A 26966-nucleotide genomic window follows, 5' to 3' on the forward strand; every position below is an offset into this window, starting at 1 on the left:
AACTCGATGATACGCCAATGTCTATTTTGAAATGTCAAAATTCATAGTCTACTATGTTACAAAAAATTAATGTTGTGAAGTGTTTTGGTGAGTGTTCAGAGACAGAAAATGATGAACTAATTCACAAATTTGCGTGTTTTTTGTTGCAGAATATGCGGTAAGTCTTTTTAATTCAAATTCTTATTCATAACCCATAAAAAAACATGTTATGCGGGCTGTTGTTTTTGCACGGGCAGATTACATTTTGAGCAGTTTTTGTGTCGCAAGCTAAATACTAAAAACACTTTAAAACACTCTCAGAATACGAAAATTTGTAGTTTACATTGCTACCAACATACTGTTTCTAAAACGCAACTTAGCCAACGGCGTACCCACAAAGCATTATTAAGACCAGTGGCGTGACGTGATTATATTTTCCCAAAACATCACTTCTTCATTTGGTATATACTCTCATGTATAGCCAGCACCGCTTTGATGTACCCGGCAATCCGAAGATCCATCTTCAGCCCAAAATCTTTACTTATATCCATCAACTCCTAAAAAAAACATCACCAAGAGTTCCAAAATCTTAACTTTCTTACCTCACCGGTCTTCTTCATAACGTGGTCAATAGCATACGTAACCACATCGGGTACCATCTCACACTCAACGATCTTCTGAGTTGTAGCCGAAGACACCACTTGACAGCTCTGCGAAATATCTAAAATACTCGCGTACAACTTCCGGATCACCGGAACTTCACACCCTGTATTCCTCAAAGCCATCAAATACTCTAAATACGAAGCTATAGCGTGTCCTGAAGAGACGTAAATCTCTGGAAGAACTAATTTCGAGCGCGCTACCAAAATCCGATGCGCTGTGGGTGTTAGAGCGCCGTTCGCCGCCTCCACGATGATCTTAGCTTGGATTTTATCCGCAGTATGGCAGGAGACAGTTCTTTGTTGCGCTGCCAAAATAAGAATATCGCAGTTTTCTTTCAAGAGTTCGTCGGTGGTTTTGGGTTTGGCGTTGAAGAAGGTTCGGATTGAACCGGTTTGGACTTTGTGTTCTAACAGCGCCTGAAGATTGATTCCTATGGGGTCGTGGATGTAGGCGTCGTGCTCTTTGACACCGACGCACACCGCACCACTAGTCTGCAAAAACTTGGCGACGTCGCTTCCTAGTTTGCCGAGACCCTGCAGACGAATTATTACTGTTTTAACAAGATGAAGCTCACCTGGAGGATGAAGGTTTTTTGATCCAGACCTCCGGAGTTCAGATTGATTGCTTCGACGATGCTGTCGTTGTTGATGAAGTGGTCGATTGCGAAGAACACTCCTTGACTGGTCATTTTGAAGTAGTCTCTGTCTTTACCGGAAACCACGCGGTCTTTAGGGAGGACTTCCGAGATCCAGTTTATCTCGCGCTCCTCTAGGTTAATATCAGGTTCGACGATGTCGCTACGACCATCTGCAGAAGTTTTTACCACACTAAAGTACGAGCTTCACTCCTTACCACAGTAACCTTTAAGGTACATCTCCTCGGTGTACTTCTTTATGATTCTTTCCAACTCCCCAGTGGTGTAGTCTTTAGGGTCGATTTTAATTCCTCCGTGGCTTCCGGCGAGGCGGATTCCCATGCACGCGTGCTTGTAGTTTGCTAACGCAGCGAGAGCCTTCATTTGGTCTCTCGTGATGTCTTTTTGCATCCGCAGACCTCCTAGAGATGTGTTGAATCCGGAGAAGAGGCCGTACTGGGCTCGGAAGCCTCTGATGATGTCTTTTTTGCCGTTTTCTCGTAGGATGGGGAATCTTACGTCGATGATGGAGTTGCATTGGTCTAAGATCTCGATGGTGTTGCGGACTTTGCTGTCGGCGGCTGTGTCGGAGAGGTTCTCTAGGTCTTTGAGGATGGAAACTAGGCGTGGGAAGGAGATTTCGTAGGCTCTATGGAGGTACCAGTTTACTTGGTCGAAGAGAGCGGCGTTGGCGAGGTAAAAAGTGTTTTTATATCGCTCGGGGATCTCGTAAGTCGAGAAAGAGGATCTCTGAACCAAGTTGGAGATTTTTGAGGGTTTTATCGACATATTGACATTTGACAGAATGAAACTTCAGGTCTTGTGAAATCTATTTATTTTGTTCCAATAGATATGTACACATTTTCTTTTGCTGGTGTTTTATAAAAGTATAAAACATTATCACTTCTTATTTACATTAAATTAGAATACTCCCGTGGTTGAGGTACTTCTGTAGCTGGTCATTTCCCATTGTCTGGCGGTAAATATTCTCGAGTTGGCTGTTGGGGTTTGCTGGGGCCGGGGAACGGAACTGTTGGTCTGCCGCCGGGGTAGCCTTCTCCGGGTCTTCCACTTGGAGTTTGGGGTTGCTCCCCTGGGGCTGTAGGCCGCTGGGGATACCCTCCAGGACCTTGCGGTTGCTCGCCTGGGCCTGTAGGTCGCTGAGGATATCCACCAGGACCTTGCGGTTGCTCGCCTGGTCCCGTGGGTCGCTGAGGATACCCACCAGGTCTTCCACCTGGAGCGCTAGGAGTTTGGGGATATCCTCCCGGGCCTTGTGGTTGCTTGCCTGGGCCTGTAGGTCGCTGAGGATAACCACCGGGACCGCTAGGAGTTTGGGGATAACCTCCTGGACTTTGTGGTTGCTCGCCTGGGGTTGTAGGTCGCTGGGGATACCCTGGTTGTTGTCCGGGACCACTAGGTCCTTGGGGATAACCGCCTGGGGCTTGTGGTCCAGGATATCCTGCGGGACCGCTGGGTGCTTGAGGATAACCGCCAGGAGCTTGGGGTCTACCGGGTCCTTGAGGATAACCACCAGGTTGTTGCTGCCCTGGGCCTCCTGGAGCGCCGGGATAGCCGCCTCCTGGAATTAAATACAGTTATTTGCAAACTTATTGTTGATAGTTACCTGGAGCTCCTGGAAAACCAGCTCCTCCTGGGGGTGCTCCCGTGATCGAATAATCGTAAATATTTTCATTGATACCATATAAAGAAGGAGCTGAATTACAATCAAATTGGTTCCACCAAACGCAAACCAGGTACTCCTGGTGGAAGATGGTACCATTGGGACAAAGGAAGTCGTAAGTTTTGTTGTTAGCACAGATATGGAAGACTTGACACCTAGTATCAACATCAGCGTAATATCCAGGAAATTGCTGCTGATCGCACGAGAACGAAGTCTCAGGAATTTCAGAATAAATAGGATAGTCCTGACCCGGCTCCCCAGGAATCGCGGAATAGTCACCTTCATCTTCGATTTGTCCAGTGTATTGACCTTGATCCAATTCACCACCAGCTCCTGGAAAAGTAACTGAAGGAATTTGTCCAGGAGCTTTGCCTCCAGGGTATTCTTCACCAGGACGCGCTCCAGGAAAAGAGGGAGCAGTTTCTGGGAACTGTGGCTGAGTTGATGGAAAACCAGCTCCAGGCCCTGGCTGTGTTGTTGGGTATCCTCCAGGTCTTGGTGGCTGAGTTGAGGGGTAACCAGCTCCAGGCCCTCCAGGTCTTGGTGGTTGAGTTGATGGGTAACCAGCTCCAGGTCCTCCAGGTTGAGTTGATGGATAACCAGCTCCAGGTCCCGTTTGTGTAGTTGGGTATCCTCCCGGCGCTGAGGGATAACCTCCAGGTCCTGATGGAGTTCCAGGTCTTGGTGGCTGCGTTGAAGGGTAACCAGCTCCAGGTCCTCCTGGTCTTGGTGGTTGAGTTGATGGATAACCAGCTCCAGGTCCTCCAGGTTGAGTTGATGGATAACCAGTTCCTGGTCCCGTTTGTGTAGTTGGGTATCCTCCGGGCGCTGACGGATAACCTCCAGGTCTTGGTGGTTGAGTAGATGGGTAACCACCTCTAGGTCCCGTTTGTGTCGTTGGGTATCCTCCGGGCGCTGCTGGGTAACCTCCAGGTCCTGACGGAGTTCCAGGTCTCGATGGCTGCGAAGGATATCCCGCTGGACCTCCAGGTTTCGGCGCCTGAGTTGAGGGGTAACCTGCTCCTGGATATCCCCCCTGCGTCGATGGGTATCCGGCCCCAGGTCCTGGTTGTGTTGTTGGAAATCCTCCAGGAGCTGATGGGTATCCGCCTCCTGATTGCGATGTTGGATATTCTCCAGGCGCTGATGATCCACCCGGTTGCGTTGTAGGGTATCCTCCTGGTCCACTGGGGGCTCCAGGCCGCGGCGGCGTTGAAAATGGTCTAGATGGTTTTGTGGAAGGATACCCTTCACCAGAAGGAGCTCCTCCTGGTTGAGTCGTCGGGTATCCACCACCAGGTTGCGCGGGGTATCCTCCTGTTCCGGATGTTGGACCTCCAGGAAACGGTCTTGACGGCTGAGTCGTGGGAAACCCTCCACCAGGTCGAGAGGGTTGAGGCGATGGGTATCCTCCAGCTCCAGTGGATGGTCCCGAAGGAGTGGTTCCTCCAGGTCGCGTCGGCGCCTCGAAGGGTTTTTCAGGGCGCTCATAAGAGTATCCCTGTTGTGCCTAAAAAACGAAAAATGGCGACCCAAAATGGCGGGTGCTAAACATACTTACCAAAACGTGAGCCAAACAGGCGAAAAAAACTGAAAAAAAAAAGAAAACAGTCAATCAATACAATTAATTTTATTGTTTTATTACCGACAATTGCGTGAATGAAGAAATGTGAGAAATTAACTTTACATAATTTTTTTACATAATTCTGTTATTAGCACACACTGGCACTGTGAGAATCGGCGCACGGCCTTTTTGGCGGCATATACAGGGTGACTTACCCACGCTCAAAGTTATCCAGCTCATACTGAGTGTCCTGTAAATAAAAAATCGTGAAAATCACACCACACACGTCTTTCCCCACCTTTCTTCCTGTTGTGGCCTCAAGAACAAACTGCTTGGTGTCTTCTTCTCGTCTGTATTTATAGTGATCAACCCCGTATAATATCATCCTTTGTTCACCACCTCCAAAAAGTGCACGTTAGATAATCCACACATAGAGGGGAACTTTTCAAGCACCAATCGTTTGCATGCATCGTGTCTTCTTTAGGTAGAAGGAAATGGAGTGTAATTTTTCCCCGAATTGTTACTTTACCTCGCTTTGATACGTTTATAATTGTTAATGACAATTACCGAAAATTATGACGTTCTCGGTAATAATTTTTTCATGGTCATTGGAAGTATGTCAGGATTTTTAGATCGAAGATGAAAAATCGGTGATATAACATCCACCCGCAATAAATAGTCCTCGAGTGAAAGTGCACGTTTTTGCGAGAATGGAATTGTGGAAGACAGAAGTGTTGGTTTTTCGACAAATGTTTGACGGCTCTGAAGGTGATAGACGTTCTCTCCATTTTTTGATTTGGAAGGACGACTTTTTTCCTTTTAGTTAAATATCAGTCGTGGGTAATTAGAAATGATGGATGGTGATGTCATCAGGATTTTGTGCGCAAAAAATTATTTCATTCAATCATTGTCGCGATGATCACGTTTCAGCCACTTTTCGCAAATTTCGGAATCATGATCACATTCAAGCCACTGAATTTCTGAACAGTCGCGTTGACCACATTCTAGCCACTTTTTCGAGGTGATCACATTGAAACCACTAAATTTTCAAAAAATAGATTTTAGGGTTCACGCACGATTTGCAGTTTCAAGGCTTCAGCTTGCAGATTAAACAAAGCTATGTTGCATGTTTAGGTTGACAATTTACAAGGTTTTTTTCGGATTGCTAGATTTAAAAATACTCAGGTTTCAGGTTGGTTTTACTTTTTTTAGGAAAACCCTATTTTCAGGTTTCAGAATCTTAGGTTTTTTAGGGAAATTAATAAGTTTCTTTTTTAGGGTTCAGGTTTCACGTCTATATTGTCAATTTACAAAGTTTGTTTTCGGATTTCTAAGGTTAAAACTGCTCAGGCTTCAAGTCAAGGATCTAGAGATTGTTTTACGTTTTTTAGGATTACTTTTCAGGTTTAAAAATCTCAGGTTTTTATTGAAATTGTTCAGGTAGCAGGCTTTAAAATCATTCAGACTTTGTTACGAACGGTCACGTATGTTTTAGGTTTCAGCAACGTAAATTTAGGTTGTTTTTTTTCGATTTACAAGGTTTAAATGTCTAAGGTTTCGAATAAAACTTTTTGGGTTTTTAGGTTTAAAACTGCTTGGGCTTTAGGTTAAAGATTTGAATATTGTTTTAGGTTTTTTTAGGAAAATTAAGTTTCTTGTTTTAAGGTTTAGATAACGCTATTTAATTTTGCGTTGCTAATTTAGATTTCTGCATACGAATTTTCAAAACTTTTTAGTTTTTTATTAACATTCTTGAAATTTTAGGCTTTAAAATAGCACAGGCTTCAGGTTAAAAATGCCGAACTTGTTTAGGTTTTTTAAGGAAATTGAGTTTCTTTCTTTAAGCATCAAGCAATGTTCTTTAGATTTCAGATTTTGATTATTAAAAAACTAGAAATTATGACACTTGAAATGTAAAAAAATTGAGAAATCGCGCGTCTCTTTAAAAAATTCGGTAATTTTTGTGGATATTTTTTCAAATATTTTCTTCGCCTTAAGACAAAGAGAAGAAGCTAAAACAGATAACTTTCTAGAAAGTTAAAGCTAAAACTGCTGCCCCTCCGACCGAATTTTAGAAAAAGTGGCTTGAATGTGATCACCGCGCCCGCGACCCGTCTCGCTCGCTTCACACGGGAAAGCCCCCTTCACACTAATCAAAGCATACACCCAGCCGCCTTTGACAAAAACCGCTTTAATTAAATTAATGAATTAAATGAAGTTTTTGAAAGAGCATTGTTTCTCAGTGTGGTCCGTTGACACTTTCCGTCCTTGGAATCCGCAGAATATTAATTAGAAACGATTTAAGGCCAAGAGCACAATACGCTCATCGCAAAAAGCGTGTAATTAAACTCACCATAATTTTAATAGCTGTAATTAAAGGTAAAATAAAATAAAAGTATATTAAGTCACACGAAGAGATGAACCTGAAGGTCGTAATGACGCAAACGGATTTATGGGGTTAATCTCCAACCGATGAAGAGTAATTTCTTTCATAATCTCAGCACGTAAGTACAAATCGTGCTTAAGTCATGAGCCTAATCAGCTCAACTCTAAACTCACGTATCTTTTAATAACATGATATTCAAAATGTATGTGTGCTTACGCTCATGTAAATTACGGATGTTTAATGACTTCGTTTCGACACAGTTCATCAACAGTTCCAGAAAGACAATTTATTTGCCAGAATGGGAAGCGGCCGGAAAATTAGATTAAATGCGTGAAGGTGGCGTTTTTTGAGCGACTTAATTCGTTTTTAATACGGATAATTGAGCTTGTCAACGCTTTTTACGACCTTAAGACCATTATGGTAATCCACACTTTGTTGGGGTTAAGTGCTTGCAAATTGGATGCTGCGGAATCTGGATTTTTATGGAGGAATGTCAGGGATGGAAGAGTGAAAAGGTCGACAAATGGATCTTTTGTTCCGGTAGTTGGGTGCTCAAAATTCACGATTTCAAAGGTCATTGGTTCAGCGGGGAAAAAATTGATAGGCATGATCACATTGAAGCCACTTTTTGTTTTTTTTTACAATTTTTTGCAAAGAACGCATCGAAATCTACAAGTCGGCATTTCTCCATTTTTTTACATTTCAAGTAACATAGTTTTTAGTTTGGACTTTCTAGAAAGTTGAGATTGGCTTCAATTAATTGTTTTAGGGTCTTTTTATTTTACTAGGGCCGAAGAAAAAATTAGAAAATTTGTCTACTGAAATTTAGAAAATTTATTAAAGAGATTCGCATTTTTTCGACGTTTTTACATTTCAAGTGCGATAATTTCAGCTTTAGATATTCTAGAAAGTTGAGATTGGCTTTTAATAACTGTTTTAGATTTTTTTTTATTCTTTTAGAGCAAAAGAAAAAATTAGAAAAATTATCTTCAAAAATGACCGATTTTTTTTCAATTTTTTTATACTTCAATTGCCATAATTTCTAATTTGGATTTTCAAGAAAGTTGAGATTGGCTAAAATCAATTGTTTAAGGATCTTTTATTTTATTAGAGCAAAAAGACAAAATTATCTACAAAAATTACCGAATTTTTTAAAGAGGGGCGCGATTTTTCGATCTTTTTACATTTCAAGTGCCATAATTTCTACTTTAGATTTTTTGGGAAGTTGAGATTGGCTACAAGTATTTGTTTTAAATTCCCTTTATTTTATTAGAGCGAAAGACAAAATTAGAAAAAATTTCTACAAAAATTACCGATTTTTTTTAAGAGACGCGCGATTTCTCGATTTTTTTGAATTTCAAGTGCCACAATTTGTAGTTATACTTTCTAGAAAGTTAAGGTTGGTTTCAGTTGACTGTTTTATGGTCTTTTTATCGTATTAGAGGTAAATAAAAAATTAGAAAAAAATTGTACAGAAGTTAACGGCTTTAATTAATTAATGAGAGCGCGTTTTCTCTATTTTTTTACATTTCAAGTGCTATAATTTCTAGTTTAGACTTTCTAAAAAGTTGAGATTTGCTCTAATTAATTTTTTAGGGTTTTTTTATTTTATTAGGGTCGAAGAAAAGATTAACAAAATTGTTAACAAAAAATACCGATTTTTTTAAAATGAGCCAAGATTTCCCGATTTTTTACATTTCAAGTGCCATAATTTCTATATTAAACTTTCTAGAAAGTTGAGGTTGGTTTCAATTTATTGTTTTAAGGTCTTTTCATCGTTTTAGAGCTAAATATAAAATTAGAAAAAAAATCTACAAAAATTAACGATTTTACTGAAGAGAAGCGCCATTTCTCCATTTTTTTATATTTCAAGTGCCATAATTTTTAGTTTGAACTTTCTAGAAAGTTGAGATTGGCTTTAATTAATTTTTTAGGGTATTTTTATTCTATTAGGGTCGAAGAAAAAAATAGAAAAATTGTCTACTCGAATTTAGAAAATTTATTAAAGAGATTCACATTTTCTCGATCTTTTTATATTTCAAGTGCTATAATTTCTAGTTTAAACTTTCTAGAAAGTTGAGGTTGGTCTCAGTTGACTGTTTTAGGGTTCTTTCATTGTATTAGAGCTGAATACAAAATTAGAAAAAATATCTACAAAACTTACCAAATTTATTAAATAGAGACGCGTTTTCTCCATTTTTTTACATTTCAAGTGCCATAATTTCTAGTTTGGACTTTCTAGAAGGTTGAGATTGGCTTTAATTAATTGTTTTAGGGCTCTTTTATTTTATTAGGGTCGAAGAAAAGATTAAGAAAATAATTTACAAAAAATACCGATTTTTTTTAAAAAGAGCCAAGTTTTCTCGATTTTTTACATTTGAAGTGCCATAATTTTTAGTTTGGACTTTCTAGAAAGTTGAGATTGGCTTTAATTAACTTTTTAGGGTATTTTTATTCTATTAGGGTCGAAGAAAAAAATAGAAAAATTGTCTACTCGAATTTAGAAAATTTATTTAAAGAGATTCACATTTTCTCGATCTTTTTATATTTCAAGTGCTATAATTTCTAGTTTAAATTTTCTAGAAAGTTGAGGTTGGTCTCAGTTGAATGTTTTAGAGTTCTTTCATTGTATTAGAGCTGAATACAAAATTAGAAAAAATATCTACAAAACTTACCGAATTTATGAAATAGAGACGCATTTTCTCCATTTTTTTACATTTCAAGTGCCATAACTTCTAGTTTGGACTTTCTAGAAGGTTGAGATTGGCTTTAATTAATTGTTTTAGGACTCTTTTATTTTATTAGGGTCGAAGAAAAGATTAGAAAAATTGTTAACAAAAAATACCGATTTTTTTAAAATGAGCCAAGATTTCTCGAGTTTTTACATTTTAAGTGCCATAATTTCTATATTAAACTTTCTAGAAAGTTGAGGTTGGTTTCAATTTATTGTTTTAAGGTCTTTTCATCGTTTTAGAGCTAAATATAAAATTAGAAAGAAATTCTACAAAAATTAACGATTTTACTGAAGAGAAGCGCCATTTCTCCATTTTTCTACATTTCAAGTGCCATAATTTTTAGTTTGGACTTTCTAGAAAGTTGAGATTGGCTTTAATTAATTCTTTTAGGGTATTTTTATTCTATTAGGGCCGAAGAAAAAAATAGAAAAATTGTGTACTGGAATTTAGAAAATTTATTAAAGAGATTCACATTTTCTCGACATTTTTATATTTCAAGTGCCATAATTTCTAGATTAGACTTTCTATAAAGTGAAGATTAGCCCCAGTTAATCGCTTTATCTTTCTTTTTTTGTAGACCCAACAAATTTGGGCCCAAGAAAGTCAAAATACGTAACGACATCATTTAAAAAATAATGGCAAAGATCCAATTTACAAAAATTACAATAATTTCCCAAAAAAAAACTTTATGACGCCTCCACTCAATTATCTCTCCATCTTACGCAAATCCCATAAAATCGTCATCGCAGCTCAAATCCAAATTCCACTTACTAATGAAGCAAGTCATCATCGTCAAACCACGACTAATTACCCTCGTCGATTTTGCCAACACACCATAAAACGTTTATTTGTTCACGGTACAAAGATGATGACCATTTCGCCGTTAATAACTAATATTCATCCGTCAAGAAATTGGAAGATTTAATTACGAGTTTACGTCATCGAAACGATGAGTTGTTCTGGCATTTTTCTAAACGACAAAAATCTCGAGTATCGGAGATTGCAGTCAAGGAAAGTGAAAGCGTTTTAAGGAAAAATGCCTCCGATTTACAAATAAGCGTGACTTATTATCGAGTCATCTTACAGTGGAGCACAATTATGGGAGCACCGATACCGCGGATTTGATGCTATCTTATTACGACAAATCGTTGGGAAAACTCGCGGTTTTGGCAAGGCTTGGACAAATATTTAAGACCTTTTCATCGTTATTGCATTATTTCTTTCATTAGTTTGGTTAAATTTCCATCTCGCCATAAAGTGCGCTTTATGACATTACAACATCGCGCAAATGATTCCAACAGTGTCAGCTTTAAGGTATTGTTCTTCACCTCGCAATCTTTTTTTTCTTTAAGACAACTTGTCAGTTATCAGCATTTCAATTTCCTGTACTTTCGTAAGAGGAAAACGGAGAGTGCTTGTCTTAGGAAGTCGCTTTTATGATGAGTTATCGAATTTATGGATTTTTATTCCCACGAGACGAAATTGCGTGTTTTATTGGGTTTCAATGCCTTTCTCGGGTAATAAATGCAATTAGTTGTTACAATACACTTTTATGGATCTAGGATTTTCTGTGCTATAATTGTCTTCTATTTTATTTTATATTATTTAGATTTTTTGCTTCGTCTTCTCAGAAAATATATTTTGGCCAGTATTTACTTTATAAATATAAAAAATGTCTACAAAATTACCGAAATTTTTAAAGATTTTCTCGATTTTTTTTTATTCAAGTGCCATAATTTCTAGTTTCAATTTTCTAAAAAGTTAAGATTGGTCTCAGTTGACTGTTTTAGGGCCTTTTTATCGTATTGGAACTAAATAAAAAATTGGAAAAAATTTCGACAAAATTAACGGATTTATTAAAGAAAGGTGCGTTTTCTTTTCATTTTTACATTCCAAGTGCGAAAATTTTTAGTTTGGATTTTCTAGAAAGTTGGGATGGGCTTCAATTAATTGTTTTACGGTCTTTTCATACAATTAGGGCCAAAAAAAAAATTAGAAAAATTATCTACTGGAATTTAGAAATTTATTAAAGAGACTCAATTTTTCTCGTGTTTTTTTTTTATTTCAAGTGCCATAATTTCTACTTCAGACTTTCTAGACAGTTGAGATTGACTTTAAATATCTGTTTTAGACTTTTTTTAAACTATTAGAGCAAAAGAAAATTGTCTACAAAAATTACGGATTTTTTTAAATTTCAAGTGCCGTAATTTCTAGTTTAGACTTTCTAGAAAGTTGGGGTTGGTTTCAGTTGATTGTTTTATGACATTTCATTGTTTTAGAGCTAAATAAAAAATTAGAAAAAATATCGACAAAAATTAACGCATTTATTAAAGAAAGGCGCGTTTTCTCCATTTTTTAACATTTCATGTGCCATATAATTTCTAGTTTGGACTTTCTAAGAAGTTGGGATTGGTTTTAATTAATTATTTTAGGGTTCTTTTATTTTATTAGGGCCGAAGAAAAAAATAGAAAACTTAGCTACTGGAATTTAGAAAATTTATTAAAGAGATTCACAGATTCTTGATCTTTTTACATTTCAAGTGCCATAATTTCTACTTTAGACTTTTTAGAAAGTTAAAATTAGCTTCAAATATCTATTTTAGATTTTTTTATCTTATTAGGGCAATAGACAAAATTAGAAAAATTATTTACAAAAATTACCGAGCTTTTCAAAGAGAGACGCGATTTCTTGATTTTTTTACGTTACAAATGCCATAATTTCTAATATAAACTTTCTAGAAAGTTGAGATTGAGCTTAGTTGACTGTTTTATGATCTTTTCAAGGTTTTAGATCTAAATAAACAATTAGAAAAAAAATCCACATCAATTAACGAATTTTCTAAAGAGAGGCGGCATTTCTCCGTTTTTTTTTACATTTCTAGTGCCATAATTTCTAGTTTGGACTTTCTAGAAACTTGAAATTGGCTTCAATTAATTGTTTTAAGGTCCTTTCATTCGATTAGAGCCAAAACAAAATTTGGAAAATTATCTAGTGGAATTTAGAAAATGTATTAAAGAGATTCACATTTTCTCGATCTTTTTACATTTCAAGCGTCATAATTTCTACTTTAGACTTTTTAGAAAGTTGAAATTAATTCCAAATATCTATTTTACATTTTTTTATCTTATTAGAGCAAAAGACAAAATTAGAAAAATTATTTACAAAAATTACCGAGTTTTTCAAAGAGAGACGCGATTTCTCGATTTTTTTACATTTCAAGTACCACAATTTCTAGTTTAAACTTTGTAGAAAGTTAAAACTGAGCTCAGTTGACTGTTTAATGATCCTTTCATTGTTCTAGAGCTGAATAAAAAATTAGAAAAAAAATCTACTAAAATTAACGGAATTACTAAAGAGAAGTGCCATTTCTTAATTTTTTATATTTCAAGTGCGTTAATTTCTAGTTTGGACTTTTTAGAATGTTGAAATTGGCTTCAATTAATTGTTTTAAGGTCCTTTCATTCGATTAGAGGCAAAAAAAAATTTGGAAAATTTTCTAGTGGAATTTTGAAAATTTATTAAAGAGATTCACATTTTCTCAATCTTTTTCATTTCAAGCGCCATAATTTCTACTTTAGACTCATTAGAAAGTTGAAATTAATTCCAAATATCTATTTTAGATTTTTTTTATTTTATTAGGGCAAAATACAGAATTAGAAAAATTATTTACAAAAATTACCGAGTTTTTCAAAGAGAGACGCGATTTCTCGATTTTCTTACATTTCAAGTACCACAATTTCTAGTTTAAACTTTGTAGAAAGTTAAAACTGAGCTCAGTTGACTGTTTAATGATCCTTTCATTGTTCTAGAGCTAAATAAAAAATTAGAAAAAAAATCTACTAAAATTAACAGATTTACTAAAGAGAAGTGCCATTTCTTAATTTTTTACATTTCAAGTGCGTTAATTTCTAGTTTGGACTTTTTAGAAAGTTGAAATTGGCTTCAATGAATTGTTTTAAGGTCCTTTTATTCGATTAGAGCCAAAAAAAAAAAATAGGAAAATTATCTAGTGGAATTTTGAAAATTTATTAAAGAGATTCACATTTTCTCGATCTTTTTACATTTCAAGCGCCATAATTTCTACTTTAGACTCATTAGAAAGTTGAAATTAATTCCAAATATCTATTTTAGATTTTTTTGATTTTATTAGGGCAAAAGACAAAATTAGAAAAATTATTTACAAAAATTACCGAGTTTTTCAAAGAGAGACGCGATTTCTCGATTTTCTTACATTTCAAGTACCACAATTTCTAGTTTAAACTTTGTAGAAAGTTAAAACTGAGCTCAGTTGACTGTTTAATGATCCTTTCATTGTTCTAGAGCTAAATAAAAAATTAGAAAAAAAATCTACTAAAATTAACGGATTTACTAAAGAGAAGTGCCATTTCTTAATTTTTTTACATTTCAAGTGCGTTAATTTCTAGTTTGGACTTTTTAGAATGTTGAAATTGGCTTCAATTAATTGTTTTAAGGTCCTTTCATTCGATTAGAGGCAAAAAAAAATGGAAAATTTTCTAGTGGAATTTTGAAAATTTATTAAAGAGATTCACATTTTCTCGATCTTTTTACATTTCAAGCGCCATAACTTCTACTATTTTTAACTTATTAGGCCAAAATACAAAATTAGAAAAATTATTTACAAAAATTACCGAGTTTTTTAAAGAGAGACACGATTTCTCGATTTTTTTTACATTTCAAGTGCCACAATTTCTAGTTTAAACTTTCTAGAAAGTTAAAATTGGTCTCAGTTGATTGTTTTATGATCCTTTCATCGTTTTGGAGCTAAATAAAAAATTAAAAAAAAATCTACAAAAATTAACGGATTTACTAAAGAGAAGTGCCATTTCTTAAATTTTTTACATTTCAAGTGCAATAATTTCTAGTTTTGATTTTCTAAAAAGTTTAGGTTGGTCTCTTCTTACGCAAATTGTCACGCTTAATTTAAAAGTGTGCTCGAAATCTTTCTGTATCAAAAAATAACTGAGTTAGGATCGATTGAAATTTCGGGTAGTCGCCAAATAGCCAAAAATTGTGAAATTCCGGAATTTTCCGGGCCGATATCTCCGGATCTAGGGAAAGTAGAAAGATGGGGTTTGCACCAATGTTTTTCTCTTGTCTGATATTGTAAGAATTTGGCCTTATTTTCGAAAATTTTGTTTTTTGACTCAATCTCAAGGAAAAAATGTTTGTTTTTTGACTGTCCCTTGTAAACTATTTGACCTATTGACCACAGATTTGTCCAGCTTATAGATCTCGAGCTGCTTTTTTGATTACTATAACAAACAAAAGTATTCGACGTCGATTTGGTCCCGAGAAAGCTTTTTGAAAATGACCACCAAATTTTCCCCACAAAATCAACTTTGATTAATTTCTTTTTTTTTAGAGTAAACTTTAAAAATGAGCACTCGTTTTACGCAGAATTTCACGTACAACCCACAACTGGCTTTCAAAAATTTCTACGTCAACAAATAACCGAAGTAGATGCGATTGAAACGTCGCCAAAAAATGAAATTATGTTCGCTTTTCCAAAACTTCAATTTGCGTAAAAAAACACAAAACCAATCATTTCCAAGTCCTAATAGCACTTTAACAACCTAAGCTGAACCCAATTGATCACCTTTCCGCGCATCACACATGATAAAAATCCCATTGTTTCCATCACATTGTCTGATATTTGCGCAAATTCGTTCTTTGACATTTCCTCTATTAAAAATCCCCCTCAGAAGCAACACCGTCCATCAATGCCCTTTTTATAGCCGCGGAAATGCTAAACCAATTAATTTCAAATAACTCGCTCGCAGAAAGAAACGATTAATGGTCAATTAATAGGTGATAAAAGCGACTTCTTCAGGTCGTGACTTCTGACCAAGGAACTTGTTGGGACACAGCGTTTATACAAATTATACTCTTCACATCCGTCATTGCACTATGATTATTGCTTGAAAAGAGTAAAACACGGATTTTCGTAATACGAACCAAATAAAGGAAACTCGAAATAAAAGCGAGCTTTCTATTATGTGACAAACTCACGGAATAATCTTGTCGAGGTGTTAAGACAGAAGATGCGTGGATCGTAAGTTACAGTGAAGAAAAAAAAACGTGACGAACGTGACACGATTTCCTGGGAAATTCAAATCTCGCGCCACCTCAAACCTGTCAATCACTGCTCACTACGGTGTTTTTAGTGACTTTATTTTTACAACGTTTTCGAAGTTTGAGTTGAGAGGTTATGTTTTGTTTACAACGTTCGTAATTCCAGCACCATGCAGGCTCTGGTAGACTACGGCGACAGCGACGAGGAGCTCAAAGCGAAGCCCCCCGTGGAGCCCCCATCTGTGGATCCTCAGTTTTCCGTCAAGAGCACTCTGCAAGTTTGCGCGGCCCCTGTGGTTCTCCCTACTGTAAGCCCCCTTTCTGCTCTTTCTTTAATTAACTGACATTTTTTTAGGGCTCCGAGGAGTGCGTGCAACACATTGACCCCACAGCCAAAGAAGTGACTTTCAACCCGACTTACGAAGAGCTGTTTTCTCCCATAGTGGGGCCTGAAAACCCCTTTAAGACGCAACAGCAGCAATCATCTCGGAACATGTTGTCGGGTTACGTCGAACCGGCGTACCTCAGTGAGTTTCAGTTTGAGAATCAAAGGAGGACTTTTAATAGTTTTGGGTACGCGTTGGACCCCACTGTGGGGGGCGAAGCGCCTACGAAAGTTGTGACGACGACTGGAGCGAGCGAGGATGTTGACGTTGACGCGAAGACGGTGTTTGAGAGTACGAAACTAAGACCCCTGGATAAGAGAAAACGGAAGAAAAATAATGATCCTAGTGATATTGAAGGGTTTTTGGGGCCCTGGGGGGGCTTTGTGGACGAGAAACGAGTCATGAAACCGTCGGATGAAGAAGCGGCGGAGCTGGAGGAGCTCGCCAACAAGAAGAACAAGAAAGGGAAGCCGTCAGAAGACAAGCCAATTGAGGAGAAATCCATCCTTCATAGTAAGATTTTAAGGGGGCCTCCACACCTTTACTACGTGGTTTTTAGTTTCAGACGCTGTCGACTATCAAGGGCGAAGTTTCCTCCACCCGCCTCAAGATGTTGGGGTTAATTTAAAGAGCGACAGCCCCCCGGAGCGCTGCTTTTTGCCCAAAGCCCACATCCACACTTGGTCAGGACATTCTAAAGGCATTGCGGCGATTCGGTGGTTCCCGCGAACCGCCCACTTGTTGCTTTCAGCCAGCATGGACTGTCGCATTAAAGTGAGTACGAGTTGCGCACAATACTTTTTCTACAACTCCGTTTTTTTAGTTATGGGAAGTGTACAACGAGCGGCGATGTGTCAGGACTTACTATGGACACAAACAAGCCGTCAGAGACATTTGTTTTAATAATTCAGGGAAGTTTTTCTTGTCGGCCGCCTACGACCGGTATATTAAACTCTGGGACACGGAAACGGGTCAAGTCGTGAAGAGGTTTTCCAGTCGGAAGATTCCATACTGTGTCAAATTCAATCCTGATAAGAATAAGCAGCATTTGTTTGTTGCGGGGACGTCCGATAAGAAGATTATTTGTTGGGACACGCGCTCTGGCGACGTCGTCCAAGAGTACGACCGCCACTTGGGGGCGGTCAACTCCATCACCTTCGTCGACGACAACCGACGCTTCGTCACCACGTCCGACGACAAGAGTCTGCGTGTCTGGGAGTGGGACATCCCCGTCGACATGAAGTACATCGCCGACCCCACCATGCACAGTATGCCGGCGGTGACTCCCGCCCCCAATGGAAAGTGGTTGGCGTGCCAGAGCATGGACAACAAAATCGTTATTTTCTCGGCGTTAAATCGCTTCAAGATTAACAGGAAGAAGACTTTCACTGGACACATGGTGGCGGGTTATGCGTGTACGCTTGATTTCTCCCCGGATTTAAGGTGAGAGTCCTGGGTGGTTTTCTTGGGGGTATAATAAGAGTGTTTTAGTTATCTGGTGTCTGGAGATGCGGACGGGAAGTGTTACATTTGGGACTGGAAAACGACAAAGTTGTACAAGAAGTGGAAGGCGCATGATAATGTTTGTATAAGCGTGTTGTGGCACCCCCACGAGCCCAGTAAACTGGTGACTGCGGGCTGGGATGGGCTGCTCAAGTATTGGGATTAAATGTTAACTGAGTTTGAAGAAATAAATTTATTTTAGAATTAATTGGATTTCGTTTGACGGTAGGCAACCAATAATACACTGATGTAATTTTGTTGGTAATACAGGTATCTTCACGCGATTGACAGTTATGACAGTTCAAAAATTTCGTTATTTTTTGAGGAAAAACACGTTTTAGAGAGCTATTTCGACTAAAATGCTTGTATTTTGCTGTGTTTGTAACTTTGTAGCGTCTGCAGGTGAGTACTTACTTTGTTTCGAATGGAAAATTTGACTTCATTTTTAGGTTATGTTTGGAGGAGCTTACTGTGCAAGAAATACAGAAAAATTCTTTGAGTTGGTCCACGCCAGTTCTTGTAACATCTTTAGATTGGAAATGTCATCTTTTAGTGGGTATTGGCATTTTTATTTATCATGTTTGGCGAATTGAAAAATCACTGTATAATTGGTTGCCTACATTGCAAAGAATAAGGCATAATTGTATCTTATTTCATTACTTGTTTTTTCAGACCAGCAATCATGGAAAATGTTGCTACCTGGCCAGAACCCAACGCAGTTTATCACTTTTGACTTCTAAGCTGTCTGGTAATGGTACAACAGTAATAATCTCATTTGTTAAGAACAGTCTTACAGATTAACTTCATTGAGGGCTGCTAAAGTTAAAATCGTTTCAAATTGGCTTCAATTCGGCAAATTGATGGGTCCTTTCAGTTAAAATTTAAGGAGCTTTGTGTTCAACCAACTGCTTTATCTTCTCAGTTAGGATCTGGAGAATGATGCTATGAAAATTTTCGCTTTCGTCAAGTTGCAACGTCTTTCTGCTTGTTGGAAGCATTTTGGATCATCGATTGATTAATGGCAAATTTGGACACTTGACACCATCATTACCGCTTGGGCAAGAAATGAAGAAGAATTTGCGTTTATCCACGCCAGTTCTTTTAACATCTTTGGATAGGAATGCCATCGTTTTTAATGAGGGTAATTTGCAGTTATATTAGTGCATGTTTATCTAATTGGGAGGACGATTTGTAGATTTTGCGTCACTAGACAATTTGAATTTACCTCCATTTTGTGCAATTTCCACTAAACTTAGAGTTGGCCAAAAAATACTTCCTTCTGATTGGTTGATTCGAGGTCACTGCCGCTCTGTATATTTGGTTGCCTACATTTTTAAATATAAGGCGCAGTTATCAATTTTAAATTTGAATTTTAACTAACTTTTCGTTAATTTTTGAATATTTTCAGGCAGAAGAGATGTTTTGAATGGCACATGAAGGACGAAAGCAGATTCTCACGATTGATGATGGAGGATTTTGTTGTGGCTTCATCATGTTTCTCAAGATTTAAGAAAGAAGAATGTAATTTTGGAGGGAAGTAGTTTAAGCTCAAATTTACGGTTGTTTCATTATGTTTTTTTGATCATGACATCTGATAGTTGTTAGTTATTGATTAGTTGATTTCACATTTTTGTTAAACACTCCTTGTTTAGTTTCAGTTGAATTATAAATGTACAGCACAGTTTAAGGAATATGAGTGTATAAAAATTGGCTTTGTTTGGTTGTCATTTATTTTTTGTAAATTTATTTGTAATTACCCAATTAAAAAGTAAAGGCTCTAATAATGTGGCAATTTTTGTTTTTGTTCGATATCCTGCCAAAAAATAATTTTTAGGTACACCATCGAAAATTTACCTGAACAATTTAAAAATTATCTCATTTTTTCTCAAAAATGCTATCTCCGTTATTAAGCCGAATTTTGAAAAACGGACCACAGATTCGAAATCGGGGCCCTCGGCTCAACCCACTACCTCGAAAAACACGCTATTAAAATTTGGAAAAATCTTATTTTTTTTTTATTTTTTTTATGAATTTTTCTATTTTTCAAACGCGAATAACTCCTTTATTTACCGAGGGATTTGCTTGAGATTGGTACCAGCTCTTGCCCTAGAGGCCCTCTATCTTTTGGTGGCGATAGAATTGCTCTACAACGCTTAGTTTTCGAGTTATTCGCGTTTGAAAAATCGAAAAATCCATTAAAAAAATGATAAAAAAAATAAAATTTTTCCAAATTGAAATAGCGTGTTTTTCGGGGTAGTGGGTTAAGCCGGGGGCCCAGATTCCAAATTTGTGGTCCGTTTTTCAAAATTCGGCTTAATAACGGAGATAGCATTTTCGAGAAAAATCGGGAAAAATTCTGAAAAATGAACTTTTTCGACAAAAATTCTTAAATTTTTCCCATTTTCTCTCCAAAAATGCTATCTCCGTTATTAAGCCGAATTTTGAAAAACGGACCACAGATTCGGAATCGAGGCCCCCGGCTTAACCCACTACCCCGAAAAACACGCTATTAAAATTTGGAAAAAATTAATTTTTTTTGTGGATTTTTTGATTTTTCAAACGTGAATAACTCGAAAACTAAGCGTTGTAGAGCAATTCTTTCGCCACCAAAAGATGGAGGGCCTCTAGGGCAAGAGCTGGTACCAATCTCAAGCAAATCCCTCGGTAAATAAACGAGTTATTCGCGTTTGAAAAATCGAAAAATCCACAAAAAAAATGATACAAAAAATTAAAAAAAATAAAATTTTTCTAAATTGAAATGGCGTGTTTTTCGGGGTAGTGGGTTAAGCCGGGGGCCCAGATTCCAAATTTGTGGTCCGTTTTTCAAAATTCGCCTTAATAACGGAGATAGCATTTTTGTGAAAAATGAGAAAAATTTAAAAATTTTTGTCGAAAAAGTTCATTTTTCAGAATTTTTCTCAAAAATGCTATCTCCGTTATTAGGCCGAATTTTGAAAAACGGACCACAGATTCGGAATCTGGGCCCCCGGCTTAACCCCCAGCCCCGAAAAACACGCTGTTAAAATATGGAAAAAATTTTATTTTTTTTATCATTTTTTTAGAGATTTTTGGATTTTTCAAACGCGAATAACTCGAAAACTAAGCGTTGTAGAGCAATTCTATCGCCACCAAAAGATGGAGGGCCTCTAGGGCAAGAGCTGGTACCAATCTCAAGCAAATCTCTCGGTAAATAAAGGAGTTATTCGCGTTTGAAAAATAGAAAAATTCATAAAAAAAAATAAAAAAAAAATAAAAAAAAATAAAATTTTTCCAAATTGAAATAGCGTGTTTTTCGGGGTAGTGGGTTAAGCCGGGGGCCCAGATTCCAAATTTGTGGTCCGTTTTTCAAAATTCGGCTTAATAACGGAGATAGCATTTTTGAGAAAAATCTGAAAAATGAACTTTTTAATCGAAAAGTTTGAAATATTTCAATTTTTCTCAAAAATGCTATCTCCGTTATTAAGCCGAATTTTGAAAAACGGACCACAGATTCGGAATCGGGCCCCCCGGCTTAACCCACTACCCCGAAAAACACCCCGAAAAACACCCCGAAAAACACGCTATTGAAATTCTTAAATTTTTCCAAATTGAAATAGCGTGTTTTCGATTCCGAATCTGTGGTCCGTTTTTTAAAATTCGGCTTAATAACGGAGATAGCATTTTTGGAGAAAAAATGGGAAAAATTTAAGAATTTTTGTCGAAAAAGTTCATTTTTCAGAAATTTTACACCAAAAACAATATTGAATATCTCGGGAACTGGACATTGTAGAGCAATTCTGCTGCCGCTAATCAATAGAAGGGCCCTAGTTAGCAGGGTGTAACCAAATTCAACCACATCCCTCGGAAAATAAGAAAGTTATTCACTTTTTAAGGGTTGAAAAACCCATACTACACTATATATTTTTGGTCCAAAACATTTTATGGTCTTTTTTTGTTTTTTTGGGCTCAAAAGATCGGCCTTTCCATGTAGATCACAAATCTCGAATCAGGTCGCAAAATTCGAGGTAATAAAGGAGTTATTAGCGATTTACCCCAAAATTACCCTATAAGGTACATAAACGTGAATATCTTGAGAACCAGAGAAGCTAGAGCGACTTTGAAAACGCCGATCGATAGAGGATCTCCAGGCGGTAGTGTTGTATGAATTTGAAGCTGATGTGGGGTAAGTTTCACCCAAATCAAAATGGGATTGTGACTTTGATGATCCTAGAGGCAAGACAACTCCAGCAAAAATGAAACAACAAAGTTCGCAAAAAACATTTATTTAGCTACAAAACAGTTCACATTGTAAAATTATCACCAATTCTACTCGATTTAGAACTCTCTACAAATTATACTAAATATACGCCCCCAACAAGTATGTTAACCGCACCATTGCGCCCCAGAGTTGATTTTCCACCTCCACGTCCCATGTTCTTAAATTTCTTCATACTCTTGTAATTATCCAACATCTGTGAAGTCCACTTGAGTTCAAATTCAGCCTGGCGCACCACAAGTGTTCTTTCTTCTTCTCCGTAGCGATTTTCCTCTTTTATACCACGAGGTGCTTCTTAATTTTTCGTAACCAAATGCATCTGTGTTTCTCCTAGAAAGAGAGTTTTTCATAAATCAATTACATCTTTTCCTTGCAAAAATGAAGAAAAGTTAGGTGAATTCACATTTTAAAATTAATAAAGCCCCTAACATTTGAAATTTAGGCAACCAAGAATACAAAATCTCGGCGACCTCGTATCAACCAATCAAAAGGAAGCATTTTCTTGCCGTTTCTAAGTTTAGTGGAAATTGAACAAAATGGAGGGAAATTCAAATATACTACTATTAAATCTTCCTTCAAAATCAATAAACATGCACTACCAAAACTGCAAATTACCCATTAAAAAGCGATGACATTCCTATCCAAAGATGTTGAAAAGACTGGGTAGATAAACTCGATTTCTTCTTCATTTCTTGTACAACCAGGGATGATGGTGTCAAGTGTCCAAATTTGCCATTAATAGATGATCCAAAATGCTTCCATCAACTCAGAAGATTAAGAATTGGTTGAGCACAATGTTCCTTAAATTTTAACTGAAAGGACCCATAAATTTGCCGAACTGAAGCCAATTTGAAACGATTTTACTGGCATCAACTTCAAGCAGCCTTCAATGAAGTTAATCTGTAAGACTGTTGTTAACAATTAAGATTATTACTGTTGTACCATTACCAGACCAGCGTAGAAGTCAAAAGTGATAAATTGCATTGGTGTCTGGCCACGTAGCACTATTTTCCATGATTTCTGGTCTGAAAAAACAACTAATGAAAAACAAAATTACGCCTTACTTTTTACAATGTAGGCAACCAATTATACATTTGAAGATTTTGTAGTTATTTTTGTTTTCTAGGGTTGGTTTATTTCTTAGGTTGGTTATTTGTACGCTATCCGGTCAACCAATCAGAAGCAAGAGTTTGTGCCCATCTTAAGTGTAGTGGAAATCGAACAAAATGTGCCACAATTTAAATTTGAAACAAAACTATCAATTCTTAAATCTACTACCTTTTTACACATCCAGTTAAAACAGCACTAGATCCATAGCATCCAAAGCGCAAATACCGCACTTTTCTTGAATATTAAATCCAGTGTGAAACTAGCTCCTTGATCCCAATGCATTGTTGGTTGCCTGCAACAAACAAGAAGACGAGTAACCACAGTTTTACTTACATTGTTTTTTTACTTCGTACGACTGAAAGCGAGAAAACTATTGATAATAACAACCTCCAAAAATTTTTTACCTGTCACTTTTTAAGGTTATGTGTCCCGTTCATAACCTCAATCACTTGTCAACAATCCGAACCCGACCAAAACCATGAATAAAATCGAACTGGAAGGCACCGCCCACCTACTGGATGAACTAGATAGTGAGTAATGCAACCCCCATGTGCTCCACTAATGTACCCCCTTAGAAAAACTGATGGTTTTGCTCCGTGACGGCCGGACTCTCATAGGTTATCTCCGCAGTGTCGACCAATTCGCCAACCTAGTTTTACACAGAACCATCGAACGAATACACGTGGGAAAAGAATACGGGGATATTCCACGTGGAGTCTTCATCGTGCGAGGCGAAAACGTAGTCCTGCTTGGAGAAATCGTAAGTTACAACTATTTTCGGCAGCCCCCTTGTTAACTCAATTGTAGGACGCTGACAAGGAGGCTGAACTACCATTAACTGAGGTGTCCGTGGACGAGATCCTCGACGCGCAAAGACAGGAGCAGGAATTGAAGCAGGAGCAACAGAAATTAGTTTCAAAAGCGTTGAAAGAAAGGGGGCTCCACTTGATGCAGGATCTCACCCACGATGATATGTTTTAATTTTTTTCTAATTTATTGTATCTCCTTTTTTAAACGTCAATAAATATATGTACAATACTTAGAAGGAAGTTTCGAACACGATTGGTTGTCCGTTTTCATCGAACTTCTTTGGTTTTAACACTAGTTTCTTCCCGGTGTCGCTGACATCAGGCTCGTTTCCATCCAGACACTTCAACAGGGAATCTGTCATTTTACTGGGACTCATGTCGTTCATCTCATCGGAGTTGAAATCGTCCGCTCGGCTCGAAAAACTCGAATCCACCGCTGGAGACGACGTCGTCAACATACTCCGGTGCTCCAGGTACTCCCGGAACGTCTCCGTCAACGAACTGTCCGACGTCTCGTCCTTTTCTTCCTCAGGCAACCTGTCCATGGTCCCCTCAACCGTCTCCATCTTCGCCAACGTGTTAATATTGGTTCCAGAAACCAACAAGACCGGCTTCCTGCTCCTGGGAGTCATCATCGTCTCCTACAACACCAAAACACTAGCGAACTCCTCCCCCAGCACCCACTCAATGCCAATTCGCATTCGATCGAATACGAATTGTCACCACAGTATACAGTATGAGCCACAAAAGCGAGAAAAGCAAAGACGGACGTCCCCCGTACCTGCATGGCCCTCGTCATGCGTTGCGTGGACCTGGTGATCGGCGACATCGACTTCCGATCGTTTTCTTCCGGTGTGAAGTGAAGAGCGACGCACGCTGGCGTACTCGTCACACACGGACCTGTGTTTGTATCGTGCGACGTCGCGACGACGTCGTCCGATATTCGTCGGAGTTTTTTCGGATCGGGCTCGTCGTCGTTCGTACTTTTGTCTGTGCTCGAATCGCAGTTCGCACAGAACAGTTTCGTGCGGGTTAAGGCCGTTTGGTGAGGGGGCGTCTGGAAAATGCATGCGACACGATGCGGAGATCAGAAGAGAATATATACAGGGAGATGTAGAAACATACAGCACATGGTTAACACAGACAAATGAACCAGAAATGTTAACGAAGTTGATGAAACGAACATTCTCATTATTATTACAGTAGAACCTCGACTATCCGGACTAATTGTTGCAGAGGTCATCCGGATAATAGAATATATGGAAAAACACAAATAATAATGCAAAACTTGGATTATTATAAAAGTTAAACATGTAAATACAAATACTATACAGGGGGATTTTTATTTATGAACCGATTTTAAAAAATTTCTGAATGTCAGTATATTTTGGGCGGTATTCAACTTTCTTATTTTAAACTGAGACCCATATTTTACGTGTTTTTTTTTTAAATCCAGCATCCCGATACTCGAGGTTCTACTGTATTAAATTTAGGCTTCAATATTCCTTGGACTTTAGACCCCACAAACCTAGGAGACTTCAGGTTTCCAATTCTTACAACCTTAAAGCTCCTAGGCTTAGGATTCAGATCTGGACAACACATAGCAACAAGCAACAAACGAAGCCTCCTACTCACATTGACGTTGTCCTCGCCGCTTACCCTCAGATGCGCCTTCTTCAGACTCTTCACGACATTCCTATGAAAAATATGTTTCTTAATGGAATCCCCGAGACTCTTATTCTTCTGCACGCCACTCCTCAGCACTTGCAGTGGCGTCCCGTGCCCATTCTCCTTGTTAAACTGTTTGACCAACTTCCTCTTCTTCGACGACTCTGGCAGACTCTGAATATGCGCGTACAGTTGAGCCAAAGCCGTCTCTGTCGTATTAGTCTCATTCTCTTTCGCTGTCCGCTCTTGATCCACAAACGTGAAAACTGTGTTCGCCGCAAACTGGTCACTCATCGACTCGTTAAGTTTGCGTTTTTCGTACCGAGCGCGAAACTCCAAGATAAGATTCTGAGGCACTTTGAAAAGTTCCGAGTTTGTTGTAATCATAAACGCGACGATCCTCGAAACAGTCTGAGAAATAACGTGGAGCTGTTCCGGGGATAATTTCCGAGGACACAGAAGATGTGGGGTGAAAAGCGTTGCTAAGTTCTCGGCAGACATTCGATTGGAGGCTTCGTGACTCGCGGTGAAGTTGAGCAAATCGAGGATGTCTCTCAGGAGGACTTTGTTTTCAGTGGGGAGCAACAAGAAAAGGAGTTGTAAGGCGATGAGGAGCTTCTCTTCGTTGACAGTTTCACCCTTCGCGAACAATTCTGGAAAATACAGTTAGTGGCATCCGGCTCGAAGGACCGGGAAAGTACCTGCAATCTGACAGTACGCGGGGTAATGAGCTTCGGTTAGCAACGGATCAGGGAGCTCCGCCAGGAAGCCCTTTAAGACTGAGGCACAGTCGTGGACGCTGTAAGGGCCCCCATCTAACTCCAGAGTAGTTCCGCGACTCAACAGACTTCTCAGTTCTTGTTGTCGCACCAGAGAGCCAGTCCTCCGGAAAACCCCCTCGACTTTCACGTCTGAAAACTTCAGTTAGCAAAATTCCCCACTGATTCGAGCGTTACTTTGTTCTTTTCTCAGGAATTCAATGAGTTGGTAGACTTGGCAGATGCCCTCTTGGGTCAAAGGAGCCCCTTCTGTCGCCCCCCGCGACTTCGACTTCTTGTTAAAAGGCACCAACGACCACTTCTTGACTTTATTTTTGTCGGGGACACTCTCATTCCTACTTTCATTAAAATTACAACTAAAAATTGAGAATTTCAACTTACTCTTCTGTTGCTTGGTCCAGTAAAAACGACAAATGCATTCGAACTAAAATATGGAACTGTTCGTTAAACTCCCTTTTGAACTTTTCAGTCAGATTTTCGTCGCTCAGATTTGAATCACACATGGTGGAGCGGTTGCAACTGAGAGTTTGAGGTTAGGTTGACACAAGGGGGCCCAACATCAACACTTTGAAACTGCAGTCTCAGCACCAAAAGAAGAGAGGCTTTGGTTACATAATCACCGGTTTTGGGCACAATAGAGCGTAGAAAAAGGCACGGAGAGACGGTTCTGTATGTAAACAAACGTTTTTTTCTATTCAAATTTTTGACAGATGACGC

The 26966-nt window shown here is 38.1% G+C and overlaps 5 protein-coding genes and 2 long non-coding RNA genes across 12 annotated transcripts; 3 read left to right on the top strand and 4 right to left on the bottom strand.

Annotated features, from left to right (window-relative positions):
* Positions 1-425: 425 nt before the first annotated feature.
* On the bottom strand, positions 426-2065 carry LOC148176069 (glutamate dehydrogenase, mitochondrial-like). Its single transcript, XM_088034768.1, has 4 exons — positions 1495-2065; positions 1217-1449; positions 582-1175; positions 426-536 (listed from the first exon to the last, which is right to left on the bottom strand). Exons 1-4 carry the CDS (start codon positions 2063-2065, stop codon positions 426-428), a joined length of 1509 nt encoding a protein of 502 aa, XP_087890894.1.
* A 170-nt stretch (positions 2066-2235) lies between these two features.
* On the bottom strand, positions 2236-4994 carry LOC148176070 (uncharacterized). The gene is made up of 8 exons (XM_088035013.1): positions 4967-4994; positions 4823-4923; positions 4740-4774; positions 4684-4709; positions 4606-4641; positions 4522-4550; positions 2904-4470; positions 2236-2855 (listed from the first exon to the last, which is right to left on the bottom strand). The coding sequence occupies exons 1-8, from the start codon at positions 4992-4994 to the stop codon at positions 2236-2238; spliced, it is 2442 nt and encodes an 813-aa protein (XP_087891139.1).
* A 10827-nt stretch (positions 4995-15821) lies between these two features.
* On the top strand, positions 15822-17836 carry LOC148176071 (pre-mRNA-processing factor 17). Its single transcript, XM_088034627.1, has 5 exons — positions 15822-16047; positions 16095-16638; positions 16685-16899; positions 16949-17568; positions 17617-17836. The coding sequence occupies exons 1-5, from the start codon at positions 15910-15912 to the stop codon at positions 17792-17794; spliced, it is 1695 nt and encodes a 564-aa protein (XP_087890753.1). The 5' UTR covers positions 15822-15909; the 3' UTR covers positions 17795-17836.
* Positions 17837-17869: 33 nt separating this feature from the next.
* On the top strand, positions 17870-19418 carry LOC148176072 (uncharacterized). 2 transcript variants are annotated; one of them, XR_015770014.1, is made up of 5 exons: positions 17870-18030; positions 18078-18180; positions 18301-18376; positions 18425-18769; positions 19037-19418. It is a non-coding gene; the product is annotated as an uncharacterized LOC148176072 (long non-coding RNA). The 2 variants fall into 2 exon arrangements; XR_015770015.1 differs by having other exon boundaries at positions 17879-18030; positions 18078-18184.
* A 2354-nt stretch (positions 19419-21772) lies between these two features.
* On the bottom strand, positions 21773-23235 carry LOC148176073 (uncharacterized). Of its 3 annotated transcripts, XR_015769979.1 has the most exons (4): positions 23162-23235; positions 22832-22908; positions 22499-22783; positions 21773-22213 (listed from the first exon to the last, which is right to left on the bottom strand). It is a non-coding gene; the product is annotated as an uncharacterized LOC148176073 (long non-coding RNA). The 3 variants fall into 3 exon arrangements; XR_015769980.1 differs by lacking the exon at positions 23162-23235 and having other exon boundaries at positions 22832-23123; XR_015769981.1 differs by lacking the exons at positions 22832-22908; positions 23162-23235 and having other exon boundaries at positions 22499-22815.
* A 143-nt stretch (positions 23236-23378) lies between these two features.
* LSm1 (U6 snRNA-associated Sm-like protein LSm1) lies at positions 23379-24038 on the top strand. The gene is made up of 3 exons (XM_088034354.1): positions 23379-23523; positions 23569-23753; positions 23801-24038. Exons 1-3 carry the CDS (start codon positions 23472-23474, stop codon positions 23972-23974), a joined length of 411 nt encoding a protein of 136 aa, XP_087890480.1. The 5' UTR covers positions 23379-23471; the 3' UTR covers positions 23975-24038.
* RhoGAP54D (Rho GTPase activating protein at 54D) lies at positions 23968-26838 on the bottom strand. 3 transcript variants are annotated; one of them, XM_088034352.1, is made up of 6 exons: positions 26631-26838; positions 26427-26584; positions 26172-26381; positions 25438-26123; positions 24584-24859; positions 23968-24443 (listed from the first exon to the last, which is right to left on the bottom strand). In XM_088034352.1, the coding sequence occupies exons 1-6, from the start codon at positions 26750-26752 to the stop codon at positions 24033-24035; spliced, it is 1863 nt and encodes a 620-aa protein (XP_087890478.1). In that variant the 5' UTR covers positions 26753-26838; the 3' UTR covers positions 23968-24032. The 3 variants fall into 3 exon arrangements, with proteins under 3 accessions (XP_087890478.1, XP_087890476.1, XP_087890479.1); XM_088034350.1 differs by having other exon boundaries at positions 26427-26587; XM_088034353.1 differs by lacking the exon at positions 24584-24859 and having other exon boundaries at positions 26427-26587.
* Between the last annotated feature and the right edge of the window lie 128 nt (positions 26839-26966).

Source organism: Gnatocerus cornutus, chromosome 4 (assembly GCF_029298725.1).
Source record: "Gnatocerus cornutus isolate USDA-ARS CGAHR chromosome 4, icGnaCorn1.1, whole genome shotgun sequence".
Classification (NCBI taxonomy): Eukaryota; Metazoa; Arthropoda; class Insecta; order Coleoptera; family Tenebrionidae; genus Gnatocerus; species Gnatocerus cornutus.

Excerpts from the sequence above, each read along its gene's own strand:
- LOC148176069 (XM_088034768.1), bottom strand. The coding sequence starts at position 2,065 with ATGTCGATAAAACCCTCAAAAATCTCCAACTTGGTTCAGAGATCCTCT. Across the intron at positions 1,450-1,494 it reads GTACCTTAAAGGTTACTGTG|ATGGTCGTAGCGACATCGTC; the intron begins GTAAGGAGTGAA and ends AAACTTCTGCAG. Across the intron at positions 537-581 it reads TTATGAAGAAGACCGGTGAG|GAGTTGATGGATATAAGTAA; the intron begins GTAAGAAAGTTA and ends TGTTTTTTTTAG.
- LOC148176070 (XM_088035013.1), bottom strand. The coding sequence starts at position 4,994 with ATGCATGCAAACGATTGGTGCTTGAAAA. Across the intron at positions 4,775-4,822 it reads AGGCCACAACAGGAAGAAAG|GACACTCAGTATGAGCTGGA; the intron begins GTGGGGAAAGAC and ends TTTTATTTACAG. Across the intron at positions 4,551-4,605 it reads CTTCATTCACGCAATTGTCG|TTTTTTTCGCCTGTTTGGCT; the intron begins GTAATAAAACAA and ends TTTTTTTTTCAG.
- LOC148176071 (XM_088034627.1), top strand. The coding sequence starts at position 15,910 with ATGCAGGCTCTGGTAGACTACGGCGACAGCGACGAGGAGCTCAAAGCG. Across the intron at positions 16,048-16,094 it reads CCCCTGTGGTTCTCCCTACT|GGCTCCGAGGAGTGCGTGCA; the intron begins GTAAGCCCCCTT and ends ACATTTTTTTAG. Across the intron at positions 17,569-17,616 it reads GATTTCTCCCCGGATTTAAG|TTATCTGGTGTCTGGAGATG; the intron begins GTGAGAGTCCTG and ends AGAGTGTTTTAG.
- LSm1 (XM_088034354.1), top strand. The coding sequence starts at position 23,472 with ATGAATAAAATCGAACTGGAAGGCACCGCCCACCTACTGGATGAACTA. Across the intron at positions 23,524-23,568 it reads CCTACTGGATGAACTAGATA|AAAAACTGATGGTTTTGCTC; the intron begins GTGAGTAATGCA and ends GTACCCCCTTAG. Across the intron at positions 23,754-23,800 it reads TAGTCCTGCTTGGAGAAATC|GACGCTGACAAGGAGGCTGA; the intron begins GTAAGTTACAAC and ends ACTCAATTGTAG.
- RhoGAP54D (XM_088034350.1), bottom strand. The coding sequence starts at position 26,752 with ATGTGTGATTCAAATCTGAGCGACGAAAATCTGACTGAAAAGTTCAAA. Across the intron at positions 26,588-26,630 it reads CTGGACCAAGCAACAGAAGA|TAGGAATGAGAGTGTCCCCG; the intron begins GTAAGTTGAAAT and ends TTTTAATGAAAG. Across the intron at positions 26,124-26,171 it reads CGCGTACTGTCAGATTGCAG|AATTGTTCGCGAAGGGTGAA; the intron begins GTACTTTCCCGG and ends TGTATTTTCCAG.